Source organism: Dermacentor silvarum, chromosome 1 (assembly GCF_013339745.2).
Source record: "Dermacentor silvarum isolate Dsil-2018 chromosome 1, BIME_Dsil_1.4, whole genome shotgun sequence".
NCBI lineage: Eukaryota > Metazoa > Arthropoda > Arachnida > Ixodida > Ixodidae > Dermacentor > Dermacentor silvarum.
Genome location: NC_051154.1, coordinates 228,901,149 through 228,919,982, shown reverse-complemented (window position 1 = coordinate 228,919,982; position 18,834 = coordinate 228,901,149). Strand labels below are relative to the sequence as shown.

General features: G+C 42.2%; 1 protein-coding gene across 1 annotated transcript in view; it reads right to left on the bottom strand.

Annotated features, from left to right (window-relative positions):
• Positions 1-18,834, bottom strand: part of LOC119436875 (protein transport protein Sec31A-like) — a 134,080-nt gene that overhangs the window by 67,893 nt on the left and 47,353 nt on the right. Inside the window, exons 14-16 of the mRNA XM_037703896.2 lie at positions 11,600-11,699; positions 7,100-7,281; positions 474-600 (exon numbers count right to left, since the gene is read on the bottom strand). Coding sequence (XP_037559824.1) covers positions 474-600; positions 7,100-7,281; positions 11,600-11,699 — 409 coding nt within the window. The remainder of the gene's footprint in view (positions 1-473; positions 601-7,099; positions 7,282-11,599; positions 11,700-18,834) is intronic.

Genomic DNA, 18,834 nt, shown 5'->3' with positions numbered 1-18,834 from the left:
GTGAACAGAATGTTGTGCTCAATAATACCCACATACTTCTTGGCCAGTGCAGCGAAATAGCTGTCTACAAAGAGGATGCAGGCGAAAAGCGTGACTGTACAAGCTGCAATCGTGGGGCACCGAAAAACTAATTTCATGATGATGACAACAGTTCAGTCGACAAGCTACCCACCAAAAGATTATCAATTGTGGAAACAAGTACAGAGGAGACCAACACAGTTCTTTGTACGACGTCAATACCTTGCACAGACTGCGCTGCCCGACTGCAGCTGAGAAGGTGCCCGTTTCCGAAAAAGAGGATGTGGCCCATACATTTTTTTTTTTCTGAAATACTCAGGCCCAAATTTATGGGTGCAGCCCTTATGCAAGAATATATGGCAGAAGTGTGTTTGCCTGTACTCAATTTTTGTTTTTGTGCGTTGCACTGTTGTCACAATTTTTCTGATAATGTAGAAGCCAGGAGCACAGCTCACCACAGAGCACTGCGAAGTCCTCAGGCTTGGCATAGGTGAGTACAGCTGCTAGGGCTTCCTTCCAGCAGTTGATTTCGCAGTTTTCCACCACATTCGCCCAGTTGGAGTGCACAACAGCTGAAATGAGCTGTCAACCAAATAAAGGAACTATTATTAACACCAACAAACATCCCCTTTAAGGCATTCATTGCTTGAAAAAACAAGACCCATTGCTCATACATTTTCCCACAGTCTACTTTAATGAGCTAGCTATAGTGCTTTCTACTAAAATAACAGAGATGGTATCAAAAGGCCACTACTACCTAAAATATGTCAGTAAAATCTCCAAATAAGATGTCTGAATGTGCTATAATTTTGTGAAATTATGGCACACAGTGGTGCTTCTAAGATATCTGCACCCAAGATGAGGTTCAGCTGCATATATGCACAGAGTAGGGCTCAGTGAGAAGATTACGTGCACATGGAACAGCTGGCTGGTGCAAAGCATAGCAAAGACAAAGAGTCCTTGTCTATGCCGCCAACCACTGATTCACACACGATAGTTTACATCATTGCCACCACCAAGTTTAATTTTATTTTCCGTTACTCCTATGACAAAGAGGGAGCAAAGAATGGAAAATGAAAAGGATCGTTTGAAAATATGGCCTCTGGACAGCTGCTGATTGATTCCTTTGGATGCAGATATTTTCGCACCAGTTTAATTATACAGTATTCAGTTATGTTCATACACAATAATGCACCCTTTATAGTGCATGTACACACTAATCCAATATAAAAGGGAACATTTCATCTGTCTTCAAACAGTGATTCTTGCAACTGTGCAAGTCAGAACCTCATTCACTATTTGTTATGTTGTTCCCCTGCTGAAGAATCGTACTTATGCAACTTTTTCTCATCAGGAGCATACACAAGGAAAATCACCAGCTTTGATTGTAAATTCAGTGTTCCCTTTCATATTGGTGCACCGTGTACAACAGGAATGGAAAATATGAATGCTGCATGGCCTTTTCTGTTGAACGTTTGGACTTCACCTCAACCGACAAAACAGCAGCATTATCGAGTTCAGTGCCCTTTGAGTTTCTACTTGTAACATTGTTTCCACCCTGTCTACCAGTGAAGCAGTATTTCTTGGCTTTACGAATGCTTCCTGCTACTACGTCTGTATCAAAACAACCCTTCTAGCAAATGAACACTCCTGGCATTATATTACTTTTTAATTTGATCACACAACATAGCATTATGTTTAGGGGGGTAACAAGCAAACCTTATTCAAACTTCATCGCCTGTAAAGTCATAAGCTCAATCAGATGCATCAAATACATGCCCACGAAGACATAGATGATGATGTATGGGGTTTTATGACGCAAGGGCCAGGGATGCCCAAAAAGCGCTATGAAGACATAGAAGAAAACCAGATCACCAAGACCGAAAAAGCAGGTAGTCACAGTCCAAAGTTCCACAATAGCCTAACATTTGCTAAGACACTAAGTAGTTTTAAAATAGTATCCCCCAAGAAACTTTGCCTAGCCAAAAAGCCAAGCTCTTATGTATGCCTGCCAAGTACCATCCCCTAACAAGGGGTCCCCTAATTCTAAAACCCCCTATTAAAAATATGGCTGCTTTTTTCAAAATTCCTGCCATCAGGAGATTCAAAAATGTCATAGCTCTGGCAACACTCTGCAGCTGTGGGCACAGTCAGGTGATGACTGTTAGCTGAGAGTAGACTTAAGCTATAGGTCGCACAAGACAATTGTGAGAGTGAAGGCACGAGCTGTCCACACTCCGCACTGTCAGTGCTCTGCTTGTGCCAGTCATGCATGCAATCCTAAAGGTTATGCCTGCATACTAGACTGATAGCAGAAGGGCCAGTCTGCAAGCACACAGCACATCCTTCAAGATTTGTGGTGCACGACACTTCTGCATATCTTGGAGGCGACAACACTACCTTTTTGCTATTAACCTAACTGCCAGAAACACTGAATGCTTGATGTTACAAGTGTTTGCCTTGCCTTTGTTTTCATTTCTATAACTGCATTGAACATGCTGCAATACACACTTGTTTATTGGCTCTTCATGCTACTACAGTTCTAGCAAAGGAAGCCCTGCTCCGTGCATAACATAGAAAAAAAAGTGAACCAAGATGAATATCCCAAGACTAATGTCTGGCACACAGTCATTCCATAGATTTTTCTTTCAAGCAAGGGAATCTTTCTGCCTCCCCCCCTCATCCTTTTCCCCCCCTTTTAATTGACAGCATTGACTGCAGCAAGCTCCAATCTCGCGTCTAACAAAAAACAAGAGGCCATGTTTTGGCATCCAAGCTGTAACCTTCTCGCTTCTGTGAACTTCAAGAAGGTTCCTTGTACTCAATACTTAGAGATGCAATTTTTTTTACACACAAGTCACAATATACGATTCAGATATGATTCAAGTTAAAAATTTTTCAGCGTGCTTCTATCTATTAGCAAAGCACATTTGGGCAAAAATGAACATTTACAACTGAGATCTGCAGTATTTGCATGTACCGTACTTTCCGGTGTATAAGACGCGTTTTTTTTCTGAATTTTTTGGCGGCGCATCTTATAGAATGGTGCGACTTGTGTACGTTTTTTTCTTTTTTTTTCCGGAAAAACTGCCGTCAAAATCGGATTCGATGTTATGGCCACGCGAAGCTCACTGGTTGACTTAATTGCTACGAGGTGGTGGGTACGTTCTTCTCGTGATTGAGTTCCCGAGCGCCGTGCCTGAAGGACGGAGCAGCAAAGCAAGCAGCGGCAAGCCAAGCGCGAGTCGGCCGACCCCGAATTCGTCGCACCTGCAGATCGCTGAAAAGATACGGCGCGCGCTGTTGCGCTAACTACACAGTTGCTACCAGAGTACAAGACGCTACCCCCCCCCCCTCCCGCGCTGCCTTCCCGCTTTCCTTTCTTGTGCGCGATTCCGCTCACCGTCGGACGCTCTCGCTCACACATACAGCATATGACGTGCGAGGACGATGTTATCGCCCTTGGACTTTATACGGAACATCGCGGCAACCACGACGGCAGAAATGTGCCTGGAGTGGAAATATATGGCACCCATACGCTTGTGCGTGACCCCCCCCCCCGTTCACTGAGTGAAACGTCACATTTTTTTTTTTAATCGCTTATCGATCGAATAGGTGCGTCTTATACGCCGGTGCGACTTATATACGTTTTTTTTTTCCAGAAATACTCCCATTTTGACGGGGGTGCGTCTTATACAAAGGTGCGACTTATAGACCAGAAAATACGGTAATATGCATTTTTTTTTGGTAATAACTAATAACAGGCTAGAAAACATATTGTGTGAAATGCAAGATATCCCAATCCTCATTTTATGCTTCAAAATGTGGTAAGCTCAGTCACTGGGCACCTCAGTTTTGCAAAAAAAGCTGACCTCTAGGTGTCCAAGAAAAAAGACTGACATTGTGGCCTAACCTACAACAATGCACATACCCACAGCCTATCTGTGTACACATAGCTGTCCCAATATACATGCACACATGGTCCTTCAGAGAGGCAAACACAGTAGCATAGTGCAATCAGCTATTTGCTTCAGCAATGCATCCTTTCACGAGCCCCAGTGCATACACAGGTAGTATGCACCACTGTAGCAGTTCATGTATTGTGCTATGCTGAAACCTTCCACATAGCTAATGTTGCATTGCACATAGCGAAAGGCAGTGACAAGTCAAGAATGTAGAAGAGGTTCCTCCTACAAAAACATGCCTTCTCAATGTCCCTTCAAAATCCAATAAAATACAGTACTTCATTTATGAATCACACAGACTTAAAAATGAGGCCCCCAGTAGTTCAGCAAGCACAAATATGCCACAGTCATGCACAACACACATTAACAGCCAAGGTTGGCAGGTGTAGTGACACAGACAGTTCATGGCTCAGTAATACTACAAAGGCATTTCAGAAGTAATTACAGTAGAAAGTCACTGATACAAATCCATGCAAAGTGTAAATACAGTTAACCCTTTGAAGATTTTTCTGCATATGTGTGGTGCCATTGAACCATCCTACGTGGTTTTTGACGTACATGTAGTGCTAAACTCATGTTTGATATTTCATGCATATTTGACACCAGTGGTTGTTCAGAGGTGCTGCCATCTCATGAAGTCGCCCAAAGTACGAGGGACGTTCCGAAAGTAAGTTTCGTTGATTTTTTTTTTTTTTTTTTTAAAGAGAACATGGTATACCAGGTGAAACAAACATTCGCCTTAAGAATCTGCTCCCGTTGCTTGAACACCGATGGAAGGAGTGTCAGCGGAGGAGGAATGACACATGTGCAGAGCGCCGAAGAAGATAGAGTAGCGGCAGACCGGTGTGCCCAAGGTTATTAGAGTACAAATCACTGACGTGGGACTGAGTGACTGAATAACTGAGTCAAACGTGTGCTGACAATGTGATCGCCAATGGAAGTGCGTGCTGTTATCCGGTATGAATGGGCCTGTGGGACTATTGGATCCATCATCAATGAACATCGTGAGGCTTATAGCGCATGAAAAGACAAGGACGAATGAAGAGGTGACACACACAGCACCTGTGTGTGTCACCTCTTCATTCGTCCTTGTCTTTTCATGCGCTATAAGCCTCACAATGTCATACCATCAAGCCCAACTCACTGCATTACATCAATGAACACCTACAGATCGTGTATGGTGAAGAGGTCATGTCTCGTCAAATGGTTGGTCGCTGGTGTTGCATGTTCAATAAAGGATGGTAGTGTGTGGAGGATGAAGGTCGAAGTGAGCGTCCCTCCACATCCACGAATGAAAACATTACTAGAGTACAGGACAAGCTGCACTCTCGGTACGTCACTTCCAAAACAATGCTGAGGTGGAGCAGGCTGTGCAACAATTCCTTGCATCACAGGGCACCGAGTTTTACCAGAGTGATTTCTTCAAACTGATTGCACGCTACGACAAATGTCTCAATGTCGGTAGCGACTATGTGGAAAAATAGTGCAAGGTGTATAGTTCATGATGCCATGGTTTATTTCTTTTTGGCGATAAAGTTTCCTTGTGAAAATAAATGACGAAACTTACTTTCGGAACGTCCCTCCTACTTTGAAATTGCATTCCTGTTTACCAGGGCGCACAACTCGACTTGTTTACCTCCGAGCGATTGCTCACGTGTTACCTCAATGTGTGCGTGGAATAGATGCTATAGTTTTTCATGGCTACTGCTAGTGTTCTTTTTCTTTGCCTTTGGTTGTGGCTCACATATTCCCGTACACTGGGAATGTGCGCAGTTGTGATTTCGGTACGGCTGTGCATGATGTCTCTTCTCACTGCAACTGCTCAAGCGTTCTTCTTTCGAGTAATTTCTGACGTGTTCCTTCTTCTGAGGAAACTTGTTTTTGCAACAACAAATTGATAGCCATATGTATTGCTTGACATTTTTCTTAATGTCTTAGTGTCTGTGTGCTCCTGTGTATACTGCCGGTACGAGTAAAGCAGTTTTGAGACAAAATATTGCTTGCAATAAATGTTTACAATATTCACGAGTTTTCAATCATTTCCTATTACTGGAAATGGCAATAAAAAAACTTGACCACAGGGGCATGTTCTTGGCAAAAAAATTTAACCCTCAAAGGGTTAAGGCGCAGTTGCGATGAATCACCTACTGCTTAAACCACAGTGGCTCATTATATACCTACTGATTATTGCACACTATGTTAACTTTTTGTTGCGCACAAGCTAAATATGTGCACTCAATCCCAAGACAGTCAATTCAGTCATTCAAGTACACACTCCAGTGAGTGTGGCAATGCCTGTGCATGGAAATGCACAATGTCCCAAAGGATTTGCTGGTGCATAGATCGTTGCTAGCTCTGCCAGCATTTCATATGACTAAACCTAGCCCAGCTGCATCTGCATCACAGCATAGTCCATATGTGCTACCTCCACCATGCCCCCTCAAGCTGTCTATGGGCTTCTCCAACCACATATATCTCAGAAACACAAAATCAGCAAGCAAGAAAGGTTGCTGCATCAGTTTGGTAATTAACAAAACAGAAATATAAAGACAAAAATTTGCAACAGTCAAGTACCACAGCCAATTTGCCTCATAGCAGGGGGTAGACAAACGGAGCTAAGCACCTTTCTGCCATAGCTGCATTAAAAAGTTCGTCGGTGTTTAAGGTCAACACACTGCACGAAACATAGCTGAAATTATCAGTGCCTCACATACACAGGAAAAACACCCATGAGATGATGCATTGACACGGAGCATGCTTCAAAGGGTTGTTCACTTTCATCTGTTCATTACATTATACAGTTCCGTAGAAAAGCTACATTTTTTCCCACCTGGGCATAAACAAGACTTACAAGTAGTCATTTTCGAATAACACTTACAATGATGTTGCAAGATGAGGTAATTCGCCAGTGCATGTATACACATTCTCTTTAAGAGGAATTTGTCACCGCATTCTTGACCTGGCCCTGGCTATGCACAGTTTATATTATAATGGGCTTTTCTGTGGCCAAAAGTTATTCCGGGCATTACATTCACGGTTGCATTATATTCATGCAAATATAGCATGCACTGCCCAGAAGCACTTAAATCATTATTACTGAAAGAAACAAGGCATGCCTTAGCTGAATCTGAAGTAGCCTGCTTGAAGTAGCGGCACTGTGTTCTCTGCAAAAGTGCCACACCACCGGCCTGTGCCAAAATGAGGGCATCAGCCCAGCGGTCCTCTTGCAGGCACAAGTTCACAGCTGCCTCCACGTTGCCTGTTAGTAACGCCTTGTTCAGCAGGCTGTCTGCATCCCCTAAAAACACACGAGAACATGCAATAACATTTGGCATGGTTGGATGGCCAAAGCCCTTTTCACATGCTGTACTCTTGCGATGAGAACTGATGTGACAAGCAGCTCACGCCGCGACTGTGAAAGGTTTGTTCCACATGCCCCAATTTTAAATGGTTGGCGCAGCAGTGGCTGCCACGCTACTCGGTAACAAGCACACCTTTCTGCTGACACATCAATGTAGGTGTTACACCCAGCTACTTTAACCCCTCTCGTGCTTTGGACAAGCTAAGTTCGTCCCTGTGTTTCTGGTGAAAATGGCAAAGGACGAGCTCAGCTCATCAACAGTATTTTGCATTTTCTAGCACTGGCATGAACAAGCTTAGTTTCGTCTCAGTGCCCAGTCACGCTTTTGGTAGATAGCAGCACACAATCTATGAAACAGCGCAAGCAGAAGCAAATATATTCTTTCTGAGGAAGTAAGACATGTTGGCAATTGCGGTCTTTAAATATAATTTGACCACTTTTGGTCAGAATTCGTGACAATAGTGTGGCACAGAATGGACTAATTAAACTCCCAGTAATCAGAAGCAGCACCAAGGTACACAACTGCCATCAAGTTCAAACTCTGCCCCCGGCTCCCACAGAGGGCCGACTACTGTGGCTGAAATATAGACAATTAGTAGCATGTGAAGCTGGCTTAAAGCAGGACAAGTGATTAAAGATAGAGTGCTCGCCAATCAATGAATGCTTGCAAATATTTCAAATATCCCCACCAGTCAAACAGTATGTCTGGGGCATAATCTGGTTGTCATATATCATTCTGATGGCTAGAGCATTACCTCTGGCTATTCTCAGAGGACAGCCTCCTATGAATAAATAAATAAATATACCTAGTCAAATTCGTTTTTAAATAATCAGGTGAGACCTATATCTACTTGTTGCCGAGCACCAATATCTGCACCAACGTTTTGTGATAGCATGTACGATTGTTTATGCCAGCACCCATTTTATTTATGCCCGATTTTAATTTCCCCAACATTTCTTGGTCAAGCACGTGTCCTTTATTGAATTCAACTTCCGCAGAATCGAAGCGTTTTATTGATATATGTACAGATTTCAACTTGCTCCAGGTTGTTACTTCCCCTACACGCGCAATGAAAACCAAGTCATCTCTTTTAGATCTTGTTTTAACGTAATCAACAGATATTATATCTGAGGTTATACACTCACCCGGTTTGAGTGATCACGACGTCTTACATTTTTCCATTAGCCTGTAAAATCTACAGTCTCATAACAGTCTTAAAACTATTTGTGACTATAAAAACGGTAACTTCACCGCAATCAACAACGAACTTGCTGTTTTTCTTGATAATTTTCTGCATGATGTCGCCGAACGCTCACTTGATACTAACTGGAATATATTAAAAGAAAAAATTTGTGATCTAGTCAACCAGTTTATTCCGACGAGACACACATTTTTTTGAACAACAATGCTTCGTGGTATACTAAATCTTTGAAATGCCTATCCAACAGAGAAAAAAAAAAAAAAGTCTTTATCGCATAATAAACGCGTGCAAAGCCAGGCTCAATGACCTGCTTACAAAGAAGCTGCCTCAGCCTACGGATCAGCAATAAAAAATACTAAATTTTCATTTTTCAACACTACCCTCCCAAACATGGCGATAAATAATCCAAAAAGCTTCTGGAATGTGGTAAGGCCTAGTGAATCAAAAATTATATCATTTAGCGCGTCTTCCGGCGAACCTGTACCTCAGCAGCACTGTGCTACGATTCTAAATAATGCGTTTATAAAAGCTTTCACACCTACCCCCCAAGACATGATCTCAAACTTCCAAAGCTATCGGGCACCAATTTTGTACCTATGGATCCCATAATTTTTACCTCTACTGCATAAAAAAAAAAAAATAGTCTCAGGCTTACGTCTTCTTGCAGGATAGACAGCATCACCACGAAATTTCTAAAAAATACTAGCGAGTATTCCTCTATCATCTTAGAGAGCATTTTTTCACAGTCGTACCGGTCTTCATCCTTGCAACATGACTGGAAAACAGCAAAAATTATTCTGATTCAAAAATCTGGTGAAACTCACAACCCTTTTAACTACAGGCCCATATCTATTACCTCAGTGCCGTGCAAAATAATGGAGCACATTATATTTTCTAAACTTGTCAAGTTTCTTGAAGAAAACAATTTTTTCTCTAACAGTCAACATGGCTTTCGCAAGTTCTTTTCTTGTGAGACTCAGCTGGCATCTTTTACTAATGACTTACATGTATATCTTGATAGCGGTGTTTTGATTGATTGCATATTTTTCGATTTTTCTGAAGCTTTCAACAGGGTTAAACATGTATTGCTCCTACACAAACTAAGCGTACTAAACATTGACGCGGGAGTACTTAGCTGGATCCAATCATTCCTTTCGTCTCGTTTTCAATTTGTTGTAACTAATGACTCCACATCTAACACGGCTCCAGTTGAATACGGTGTTCTACAAGGGTCTGTCCTTGGTCCACTTTTATTTTTAATATATGTTAACGATTTACCTGATAACATTTCCTCACAAATTTGTTTATTCGCTGACGACTGTGTGTTACATATAGCAAAATAGCTGATGCTTCTGATATAACAACCCTTCAATCTGACTTAAATACCATAAATGGTTGGTGCCTCACTTGGTGCATGGAGCTCAACATTAATAAATGCAAATCCGTGCGCATCTCTTGTTGCAACACAACTTGCCCTACCTACACCATTAATGACTGCCCCCTTCACTCCGTCACATCCTACCGTTATCTTGGCGTTCATATTACTAACAATCTTTCTTGGAAGCAGCATGTACAGTACGTAATATCTAAAGCTAACCACTCCTTAGGATACTTAGAGAGAAATTTTTCACTTGCACCTATTTCATTAAAACGACTGTTGTACACAACTTACATCCACCCCCAGTTGGAATATGCCTCATCGGCCTGGGATCCTCATCAGGTCACATTATTTAACGAAATCGAATCAGTACCAACTCTCTCTGTTCGTTTCATTCTAGCTAACTACCATCGCACTGCTAGCATTACATTAATGAAGAGCACCCTTCAAATCCCGTTATCTCATTGCAAAAAGGAAGCACGCATTTTCTATAAAGTCTACTACCAAAACACATCTCTTCGCTCTTTTTGGATCCACCCAGCGCCTTATTATTCAGCTCCTCGTAATCACGTACATAAAGTAAACGTTCCCAGTCATAATACCGTCGCGTACTCACAATCATTCTTTCTTGGGACTTCGATCGACTGGAATAATCTACCTGCATCATTAGTAAGCATCAGTGACCCCACTCATTTTAATAACGCACTAACATAAGGTAATGTATGGTACCAAATGGTATAATTACATACTTATTCGTGGACATTGCCTGTTGGATAAAGTGTACCCTTTGTGTACTTAATTACTTCGTATTGTGCGAGTTTTCTTTTTCCGGTTGGTATGTAAATAGTACTTTCTTCAATTAATTTTTTTGCCTGCACTGTGAATTGTTAGAACTAATCCTGTATTTCTTGCTCTTGCATTGTATACTCGCCCCTCCCCTCTGCAATGTACTACTATGTACCTTGGCGGCTCAAACAAACAAACAAATAAATAAATCTACCAAGCATTTTTGTGCACATTGATGCGTTATCGCAGCAAGAACAGAGTCACACTATGAAGTTAGCGTACATCACTCTGTTTAGCATCTTTTTGCCTTTACTAATAAACAAGAATCACAATGATAGGGAAAATACTCATTGTGTAGATTCCCCCCCCCCCCTCGAGATTGTCTGATTAGTGTTTATCAAATTTAAACAAACAAACAAACAAATAAATAAATAAAAGTTTCATAAAACCGTAGGCACAGAGTTGATGACAGTAGTAGTCAAGTGTAACTAGGTACACACTGCCCCGATATGAAAGGAAACACTTCATCTTCACTCAAAAGGGGATTCTTAGAAATGTGCAAGTTAGAACCTGACTCCCTACTGAGATTACCGTAATTACCAACGTTACCTTAATTCACATGGGAGAAGAAAAACAGCATTCAAAGTTGAAGGTATCAGGCAGTTAATGTCATTAAATTTGTAATACTGCGTGTCCAAAATCCAAGGAAGTCTCGGCAGACAAATTGTATTCGGCACCTCAGCAGGAAAAGGAAAAGCCCTTACACAGCCACTGAACTTATGATCCGTTTCGTCCTTTTCAAAAGAGTGGCTTTCACACAGCAGAAGGCCAATGTGCCAAGTATGGACTTAGCAGAATGTCCACACCAGGTTGAGTAACTAGTTCTCACCTGAGCTTGTAGAAATGGTGAAAGGTGTGAACTCCTTTTCCTTATGCTTTGCAGCAATGCAATCAAAGGCACTGGAGCTGTCCTCCACAAGGTCACCATTCTAGAAGATAGAAGCAGGCTAAATTTTATAGGCACTGCTTTAAAGAAAACCACAAAGAAACATCCACAAAACACACACAAATCACTTGAATATCTATGGCACATTCAACTAGTCATTTCAGAGCACTCTGGTAATGTTACTAAGATTATGCCACACAAACATTTATAATTTTTAAAAAAAGGACAGTTTAAAAACAGTATTAGGTGAACAAATGGGCCTAACCGCAATAATGGGACTCTACTATCCCCACTGAACTCTGCTTATGCTTGCAGATTAGTTGCCATCTTACATGACTTTTAAAGCCCTATCAGAGCGCTCTGAAATTACCAATCAAGAATGTCACTATAATCATACGTACTGAAAACAATTTCCAACACCTAAAGGCATAATGACACATTCTTGTTAAGCACTGATGAGCGCTATTTAATTTTAGCTACAAACAGGCAGGCTAGCCAGTTTGAGTTCATATCGCAGAGAACCTACAATTACAGCATTGCCCCAAAAATGCATTTAAATTACAAGTACTAGTGCTGTGCTCACAATGTGGTATTTTAACTGAAGAGCACGTGTTTATGGTGCACTTTCACTATCTTGGCTTTTTCAAGTTATTTCTGTTAATTCATATGCATACTTCGTGAATTGATATGATGTAGCTTTTTTTATTTTTCCTATTATTATTCAAGGGCAATCACTTAAAGGGGCTCTGAACCACCCCTCGGGCTTGTTGAAATAACATAGTCCGCAGGTAGCATACGCTGCTGTGAACACCTCAGCCAAGTTTTGCTGTTCTACGCGGTGCGTGGAGCTGACAAGCGGAGCGCGAAGTCACCTTTCTCTCAAACGCGCTTTTTTCAACAGAAGTCATGTTCCTCACTACTTTCTGGACGCCTTATTTCGTAATAAAGCAGAATCCCATACACCGCTGCTATTGGTAGCTGCGGACAGCTATGTAGCGTAGATACCGCAGCTGCGGGAGTCCACTGGCTAAGTGCACTGCGGCTCACTGAGGACAACGCGTTTGGCTTACGTTTAGTGCGTCGTAGGCACCAAAATCTTGTGGCGTCTATGTTAACATCCAAAATAAAATTTGAACTGCACACCACGGTGACATTTAGAAGGCGGGGCATTGTGGCCACGCCCCCCTTCGCCGTAGCTTTCGCAGAACAAGGCATTGAAGGAACAGGAGCATGGAGCACAATGGAGGCCATGTTTGATTGCCAATAACTCCGCTTCTGCTGAACGCATTGAAGTACTTCTTGTGGCAAAGTATTTCTGAAATAGCCTATTTTCACTTCAAGTGCTTTTCTCCACTTCAATAAAAAGTGGTTCAGGGCCCATTTAAACATACCGGGTGTTTCAATGAAGACGTTAGGTAATAATTAAAAACAGCTTTTTTCAAGTAGAGGTATGGTTTCATCTGAGCTGTGGTGCTTAGATGGCTCATCACAATGGGGAAAGTGAAGTGAGCTGCCCGTGCCAAATCAGCATTTAGATCTTGAAATCTGCGATTCCCCTTGCAGTTGCGGTGCGACGAATTAGGGCTCCGTGCGTCCAAAACAAACTCGGAGGCTGAGGAACACACGCAACCATGCCTTCGAGCAGATGTCCACTGGCAGATGTCCCGCAGCAGCGGAAAGCCAGCATCCGCAGCCAGCATCTGCATCGCATAGCTCAAATGATTAGTCATAGATAGCATAGAGTGGCTTGGAGCTCTTTGGCCACATATGACCTTTAAGTGATGGAAGCGACCAAAGCAGTTTTGGAGGAGTACCGGGACTTAGTAGAACACGATTAGGTTACGGCGAATTAGTTCTGCGGAAGCTCGCAAGGTGCAAGAAAGTTCACTAAAGGAAAAAAAATGGCATACACCCGTCAAAAGAAACCCATGTACATTCCTTGGAAGTCACTATTAAGTTACTTACGGCGTGGAATCTCTAACGGCTTAAAACTCCTCAGGACCTGAATAAAGTTCTTGACTGACTGACTGACTGACCAAGGAATTAATGGGAACAGCACCTACTGTATGTTGATAGGCTTTTGTTAATGCGGGCCAAGAGTTTTCTTTTTTGTTGAACACAAGCAACTAATGTTTATTGTTAGCTAATGTTATTAATGTTAGCTAAAACTTAATTAGCTAACATTTTTAACCTCATTTATTGGATAAGTATACTGTATAATGCAAATGCTAGGTAGCTTTAAATCCAGTTATTGTTCATGTTTCAACATTCTCCACAAATTTTCATCGACATCTCGTTGATTAGGTAAGTTTGTAAAATTAGCTAATTAGACATATTCGTGCACAATGAACAGGAAATACTGACTGCGAGAACTGCGATCAACAGTGAACGCCCTTCGCGTAATGCCCTTAGTTATTTTTTTTATTCTTGGTGACATTCAGTTGGCATAGCAGAGCACCACTGAAAAAATATGAAGTTACTTTGTTGGTCAATGCTTGTTTGCCAGTATTCCACATAACTGGGCGGAAAGAAATAAAAAATAAAACTTACATCTATGAAATGGATAAAGGGAAAAAAAGAGTTCAGTGACTTCCCGATCAGTATGAACTACAAATATATTACACAAGCTCGATTATTAGGGCTGCCTCATAAAGTCAATGTAAAACGGTGACCAATATTTTGAATGCCCAACAATGGCTTCTTAAAAATTTTGGACTCAATCTGCACAAGTCACGTCATGAACGTCATTGTCGCGAACACAATTTCTGTCGTTCACGTAATCTCTGACCCTTTACGACCGCCATTCGACCGCTACAATAGAGTAAAACCGAAACTTCAGATCCTCGATTTGCGTTTTACGGCCACAGAAGTCCGATTTTGTATGGTGTCGTTGTGCAGAATAGAATACCCGAAGTGCAAATTTGAGTGATGATTACAGTTGCCATTGGATATTTCTGGTCAAGAAGTCCCACAAAAGCAAGCAGCTCGTTTGTCAGCGTGCCGCACTATACCATACCAGCAAGTGGACATGGTGCACGTGCGAAATATATTTCAGCGTTACACTCATGGTGTTCGGCATTAATCGATGCTGATTCACCAATAGGTTGTAAAAGTGAGCCCGAACATGTATGACAGACCATACAAATTATTCATTCAGCTGAGAGCGCGGCTTTCTTTCCCAACTGCCCCATAAAAGAAAACGCCAGTTCAAATCATTCAAATATGCTGGTCCGCACATTACGCCCCCCCCCCCCCCCACACACGCCTAAGACTTATAGAAAACAGTCGTAATGTATTGCATAGCACAAAAGATTTTCGTTTTCCTGCAGCCAAGTTACAAAGCACCACCAAATACACCCACGCTCCAAAGACGCCGGATTGCTTTAGCTTGGCTTCTAGGGCTAAATGCTAGCCAACACATGGCTGTTTGGCTGCCACTGAACACGAACATCCCTCAAAATTTATCAACTTTATTCAAAGTTAGTGTTTTGGCACAAGTTGGCACAGCTCGTTGGGTCGGAGCAAGATGGCTCAATTGGCGCAGCACTTCCATCCTTGCCCTTGAACCAATCCTATTAATCAAATCAGTGTGGCACGGCATCGCTTGGCCACGGTGCGAGACGAGTTTACGATTATTAGACAAGGTGGATTTGTTTTTGTAGGGTATTTACTGTGGTGAAATTTATGCAGAATGCTACTGTGAAATCATACTAAAATTTTTGCTATCCTTAAACAATTGAAATTTTGAATTCAAGGTGCAAGTCCAATAGTAGTGGTGCCAATTATATATAATTTTTTTATTTGAAACTACTGAAAAATTTAAAAAAATGCCTCCACAGAAGCTCAGTTTGGGCCTTCCTCACATATATTCCATAAGGCCCAAAAATGCTTTAACTTTCTTGTCTCTTCAGAATGATAGTTTTTATGACTAACCATAGTCATTTGACTTTTTGTAGAGTCATAACTCTTTCACAAATTATTCTATAAATAATAATGATAAAATTTGGCACCCGGCCATAGAGACAATTTTCACGGCAATCTCTTGAGCGCTGGCATATTTGAGCACGTGGTGACACTTCCACTGCTTCCCTCCTGCTTGCCTCAGCCGTCTCAGTTGCCCCCGTGTTTACAATAGATGCAGGACACCAGTGCGGCTGAGCAAACCTCTGTTCTGGCGAATATGGTAAATGGTGATTCAGTGGACAACATGAAGCTTTGACCACCATGAAGCTGATTACAGCTTGTCCAAACAGCGCAAACAGTGTATACGGTGTGTTGTACTAAAAGTGGGGCTAGAAGTGTATTATAAACTGTGCAAACTTTCTGCTTATAAATTAAACCAGAATCAGTGTGTTTCACTCTTCGTTTTTGAACCCGCGGCTTGTCATAATCCTGACTCAGTATAAAGTTCCTTCATGCGGTCACTATATGATTGTTCATTTTCTGCCTAATCACTCGCAGGTGTGCTCAGTTGCGATAGATCTGTTCTTGCCGTGCACATGGGCTTGGAACATACATCTTCTGCATGTTCTGCAATAGTAGCTTGTAGCAAAGACGTATTATCGCTAGTTGCTTGCTTATTCCGTGGACCGTTAGGAAACATTCAGCTTCGAACATACGTGAATGGTCGGTGTAGTCGCCGTCACCCATGCTCCAGTGCATTAACTCAAGTGTACGCCCATTCACTTAATCTTGATACGTTGGCGATATACCGTCAACAACCAATTTTTCAGACATGCCCGATAATTCGGGCACCTTCGCGGCACCGCCACGTACCCCATAGAGTCAATGTATAAGAATGTCTGAAATTTCGGACACAAAAAACCATCGCTGTCAGATTTTACGGACTTTTTACCATGACCGCAAGCCCGAAACGGCATTAATTGAAGCCACCACAGCCACCATTTCGATTATCTCGCCGCCTCGAACCGGCGCTCTCGTATGCAGGTTTGCTGGCAGCCGTAGCCACCATCGCGGCAACGCTAGGCCTAGCTACTTCTACGTTAGCTGCCAAGCTTCTTGCTGTTCGGTGCCGTTTTTCATTGAAATAATTCGCCGGTGTTAGCAATGGCGTCGACTCCACCTTTGTAATGTTTGCCAATGGCTTTGAAACTCGGAAAGCACGGCGTGTTGCATATTGCCGGTTCCCGAAAGTCAAATTCGCCTCAATACAGTAGTGTTATGCGTTGAAGCATATGCAAAGTATTGCGGTGAAGCATATCATGAGGAAATTTGCAGGTGCAAGTTGGAATCAGCTATCGCAAGACAGGGGTAATTGGACATCGCAGGGAGAGGCCTTCGTCCTGCAATGGGCATAAATGTAGGCTGATGATGATGGTGATATAATGAGTGGAAGGGGCAATTGTCACGGGACACAGTATGTATTCCTTAATTGTGCACGCATGTACCCGCCATCTCCTATCACAATACGAGCACCAATATGCTTAATAAATGTACTGGCAGGCCTTTAGTGCTATTTCGGACGTGCCTGTGGCGAATTGAGGCCTTGGGGGCAGTAAAAGGTATACATTAACTTTTTTCGGACTGCGTGATTTTTCTGACATTTTTCGCGCCCACTAGAGAGTCCGAAAAATTGGATGTTGCTGTAGTTGGCGTAGGTTTGCGCGTAAGTTGAGGTGGATGTGTGTAGATAAAGTGCAAGAAACTTATTATGCCAAGAAGCGGCGCTACTCCCTTTGTCACTGTGTAATGAGCAGTACTCATTCTTGCTGACGTTCCTGGGTTGAAGTCCTTTCTTTAAAGGTTAGTGATTCAACGCTGCTGGATGAGTGAATTTTTTTTATGCTCGAGGAAAGCAGCCGATTGCCAAGGGCTGGCCACACAGGCAGTCTGCTTATGGAGCAGAGGTCCGTGGACCAGGTCACAGTTTCATCCCATTCCTTAATATGTCAGTCACTATTTTTGCAGCCATAAGTCTTCCCTCTACCATTTCACATTTTGCAGCATGAATGGAGCACAGAGCCTTAGTGATCACCCAGTTGCATTTCCCACAGATGATCGCACAGTAGAAAGGCATAAGCGGTAATGGTTTTGTATTCGTGCACTTTCACTGAGACAACGTGTGGCGTGCCACCGAAAGCACCATCTCATTTCTCTAGAGCAAAATGCTCCACAAAAAGGGTCTATTGTACTACATTGCTCTAAACAAGCCTTCCAATCTTTATGAAAATTAAGCCAGCAGTTCAAATGTTCACTGTAATGGACCATGTCCTCCCTTAAAGAGTATTAACAAGAAACTTAGGCAATTGCTAGCCATTTAACGAAATTACCAAAGTAAAATTTCGTTGCAGTCGGCCTTCAATTCCAACAACGGTTTCTCGCCATTCAGTGGTAGTGAATTATAATTTATTTCATGAGTACTACATAAACAAAATGCAAGAAACCATACACTGAGCTGTTGAGCCTCACACCAGCGGTACTGCGCTGCCTTTTTTTTGGTTGCATGCTCCAAGTTTCTTAAGCAGTGCGAGCTTTTTATCGATCTTAGTGGGTGTCATTTCAATGTTGCTGTTGCAGGAGCAGCATCACAGACATAATACGGCACTCTATGAAGACAGGCTTGAACTAGGAGCACACAACAGTGTCCACGGTAACAAAAGGTCCCTCCTTGGTACCTTTAAACCACTGTTGTGTGCTATCTGGGCACAATAGCATGATACATGTGAATGTGAGGCTCTATGTTGTTTGCATTGCTGCTTTAGAGAGCCAGCTGGCAGGTGTCACCTGAGCATTCCCTGCGAAAATGGTTGCAATTTTCAAAGCTGTGCTTGTGTAGTGAGGAATATCCTTAGTTCTGCCCATCTACCACCATGAAAATTATCGCACAGCCTTTTACACTGGCATATAAAAGTCTAACAATACATAGCCTCAAGGACGTAACACACTTCCAGGGTGAAAGAGTTCATGCCATAGAAAGAAGTTGGCTTAAAGGTACTGATAGTGAAATAGGGGTATTCGAGTAACAATATCTTCGAACTTAAACATGAACATTTGATCAAAAAATGGTGGCTTCAGGTATATGATATATGCGATACACAAACACAATAGGAACTTGGAACTGCTCAGATATGCACACTGTTTTTTAACACAGAATTTCAACAACACTAAATAAGCAACAAGTGAAAGGTAATTGAAGTTTGCATTACTGAAACAATGAC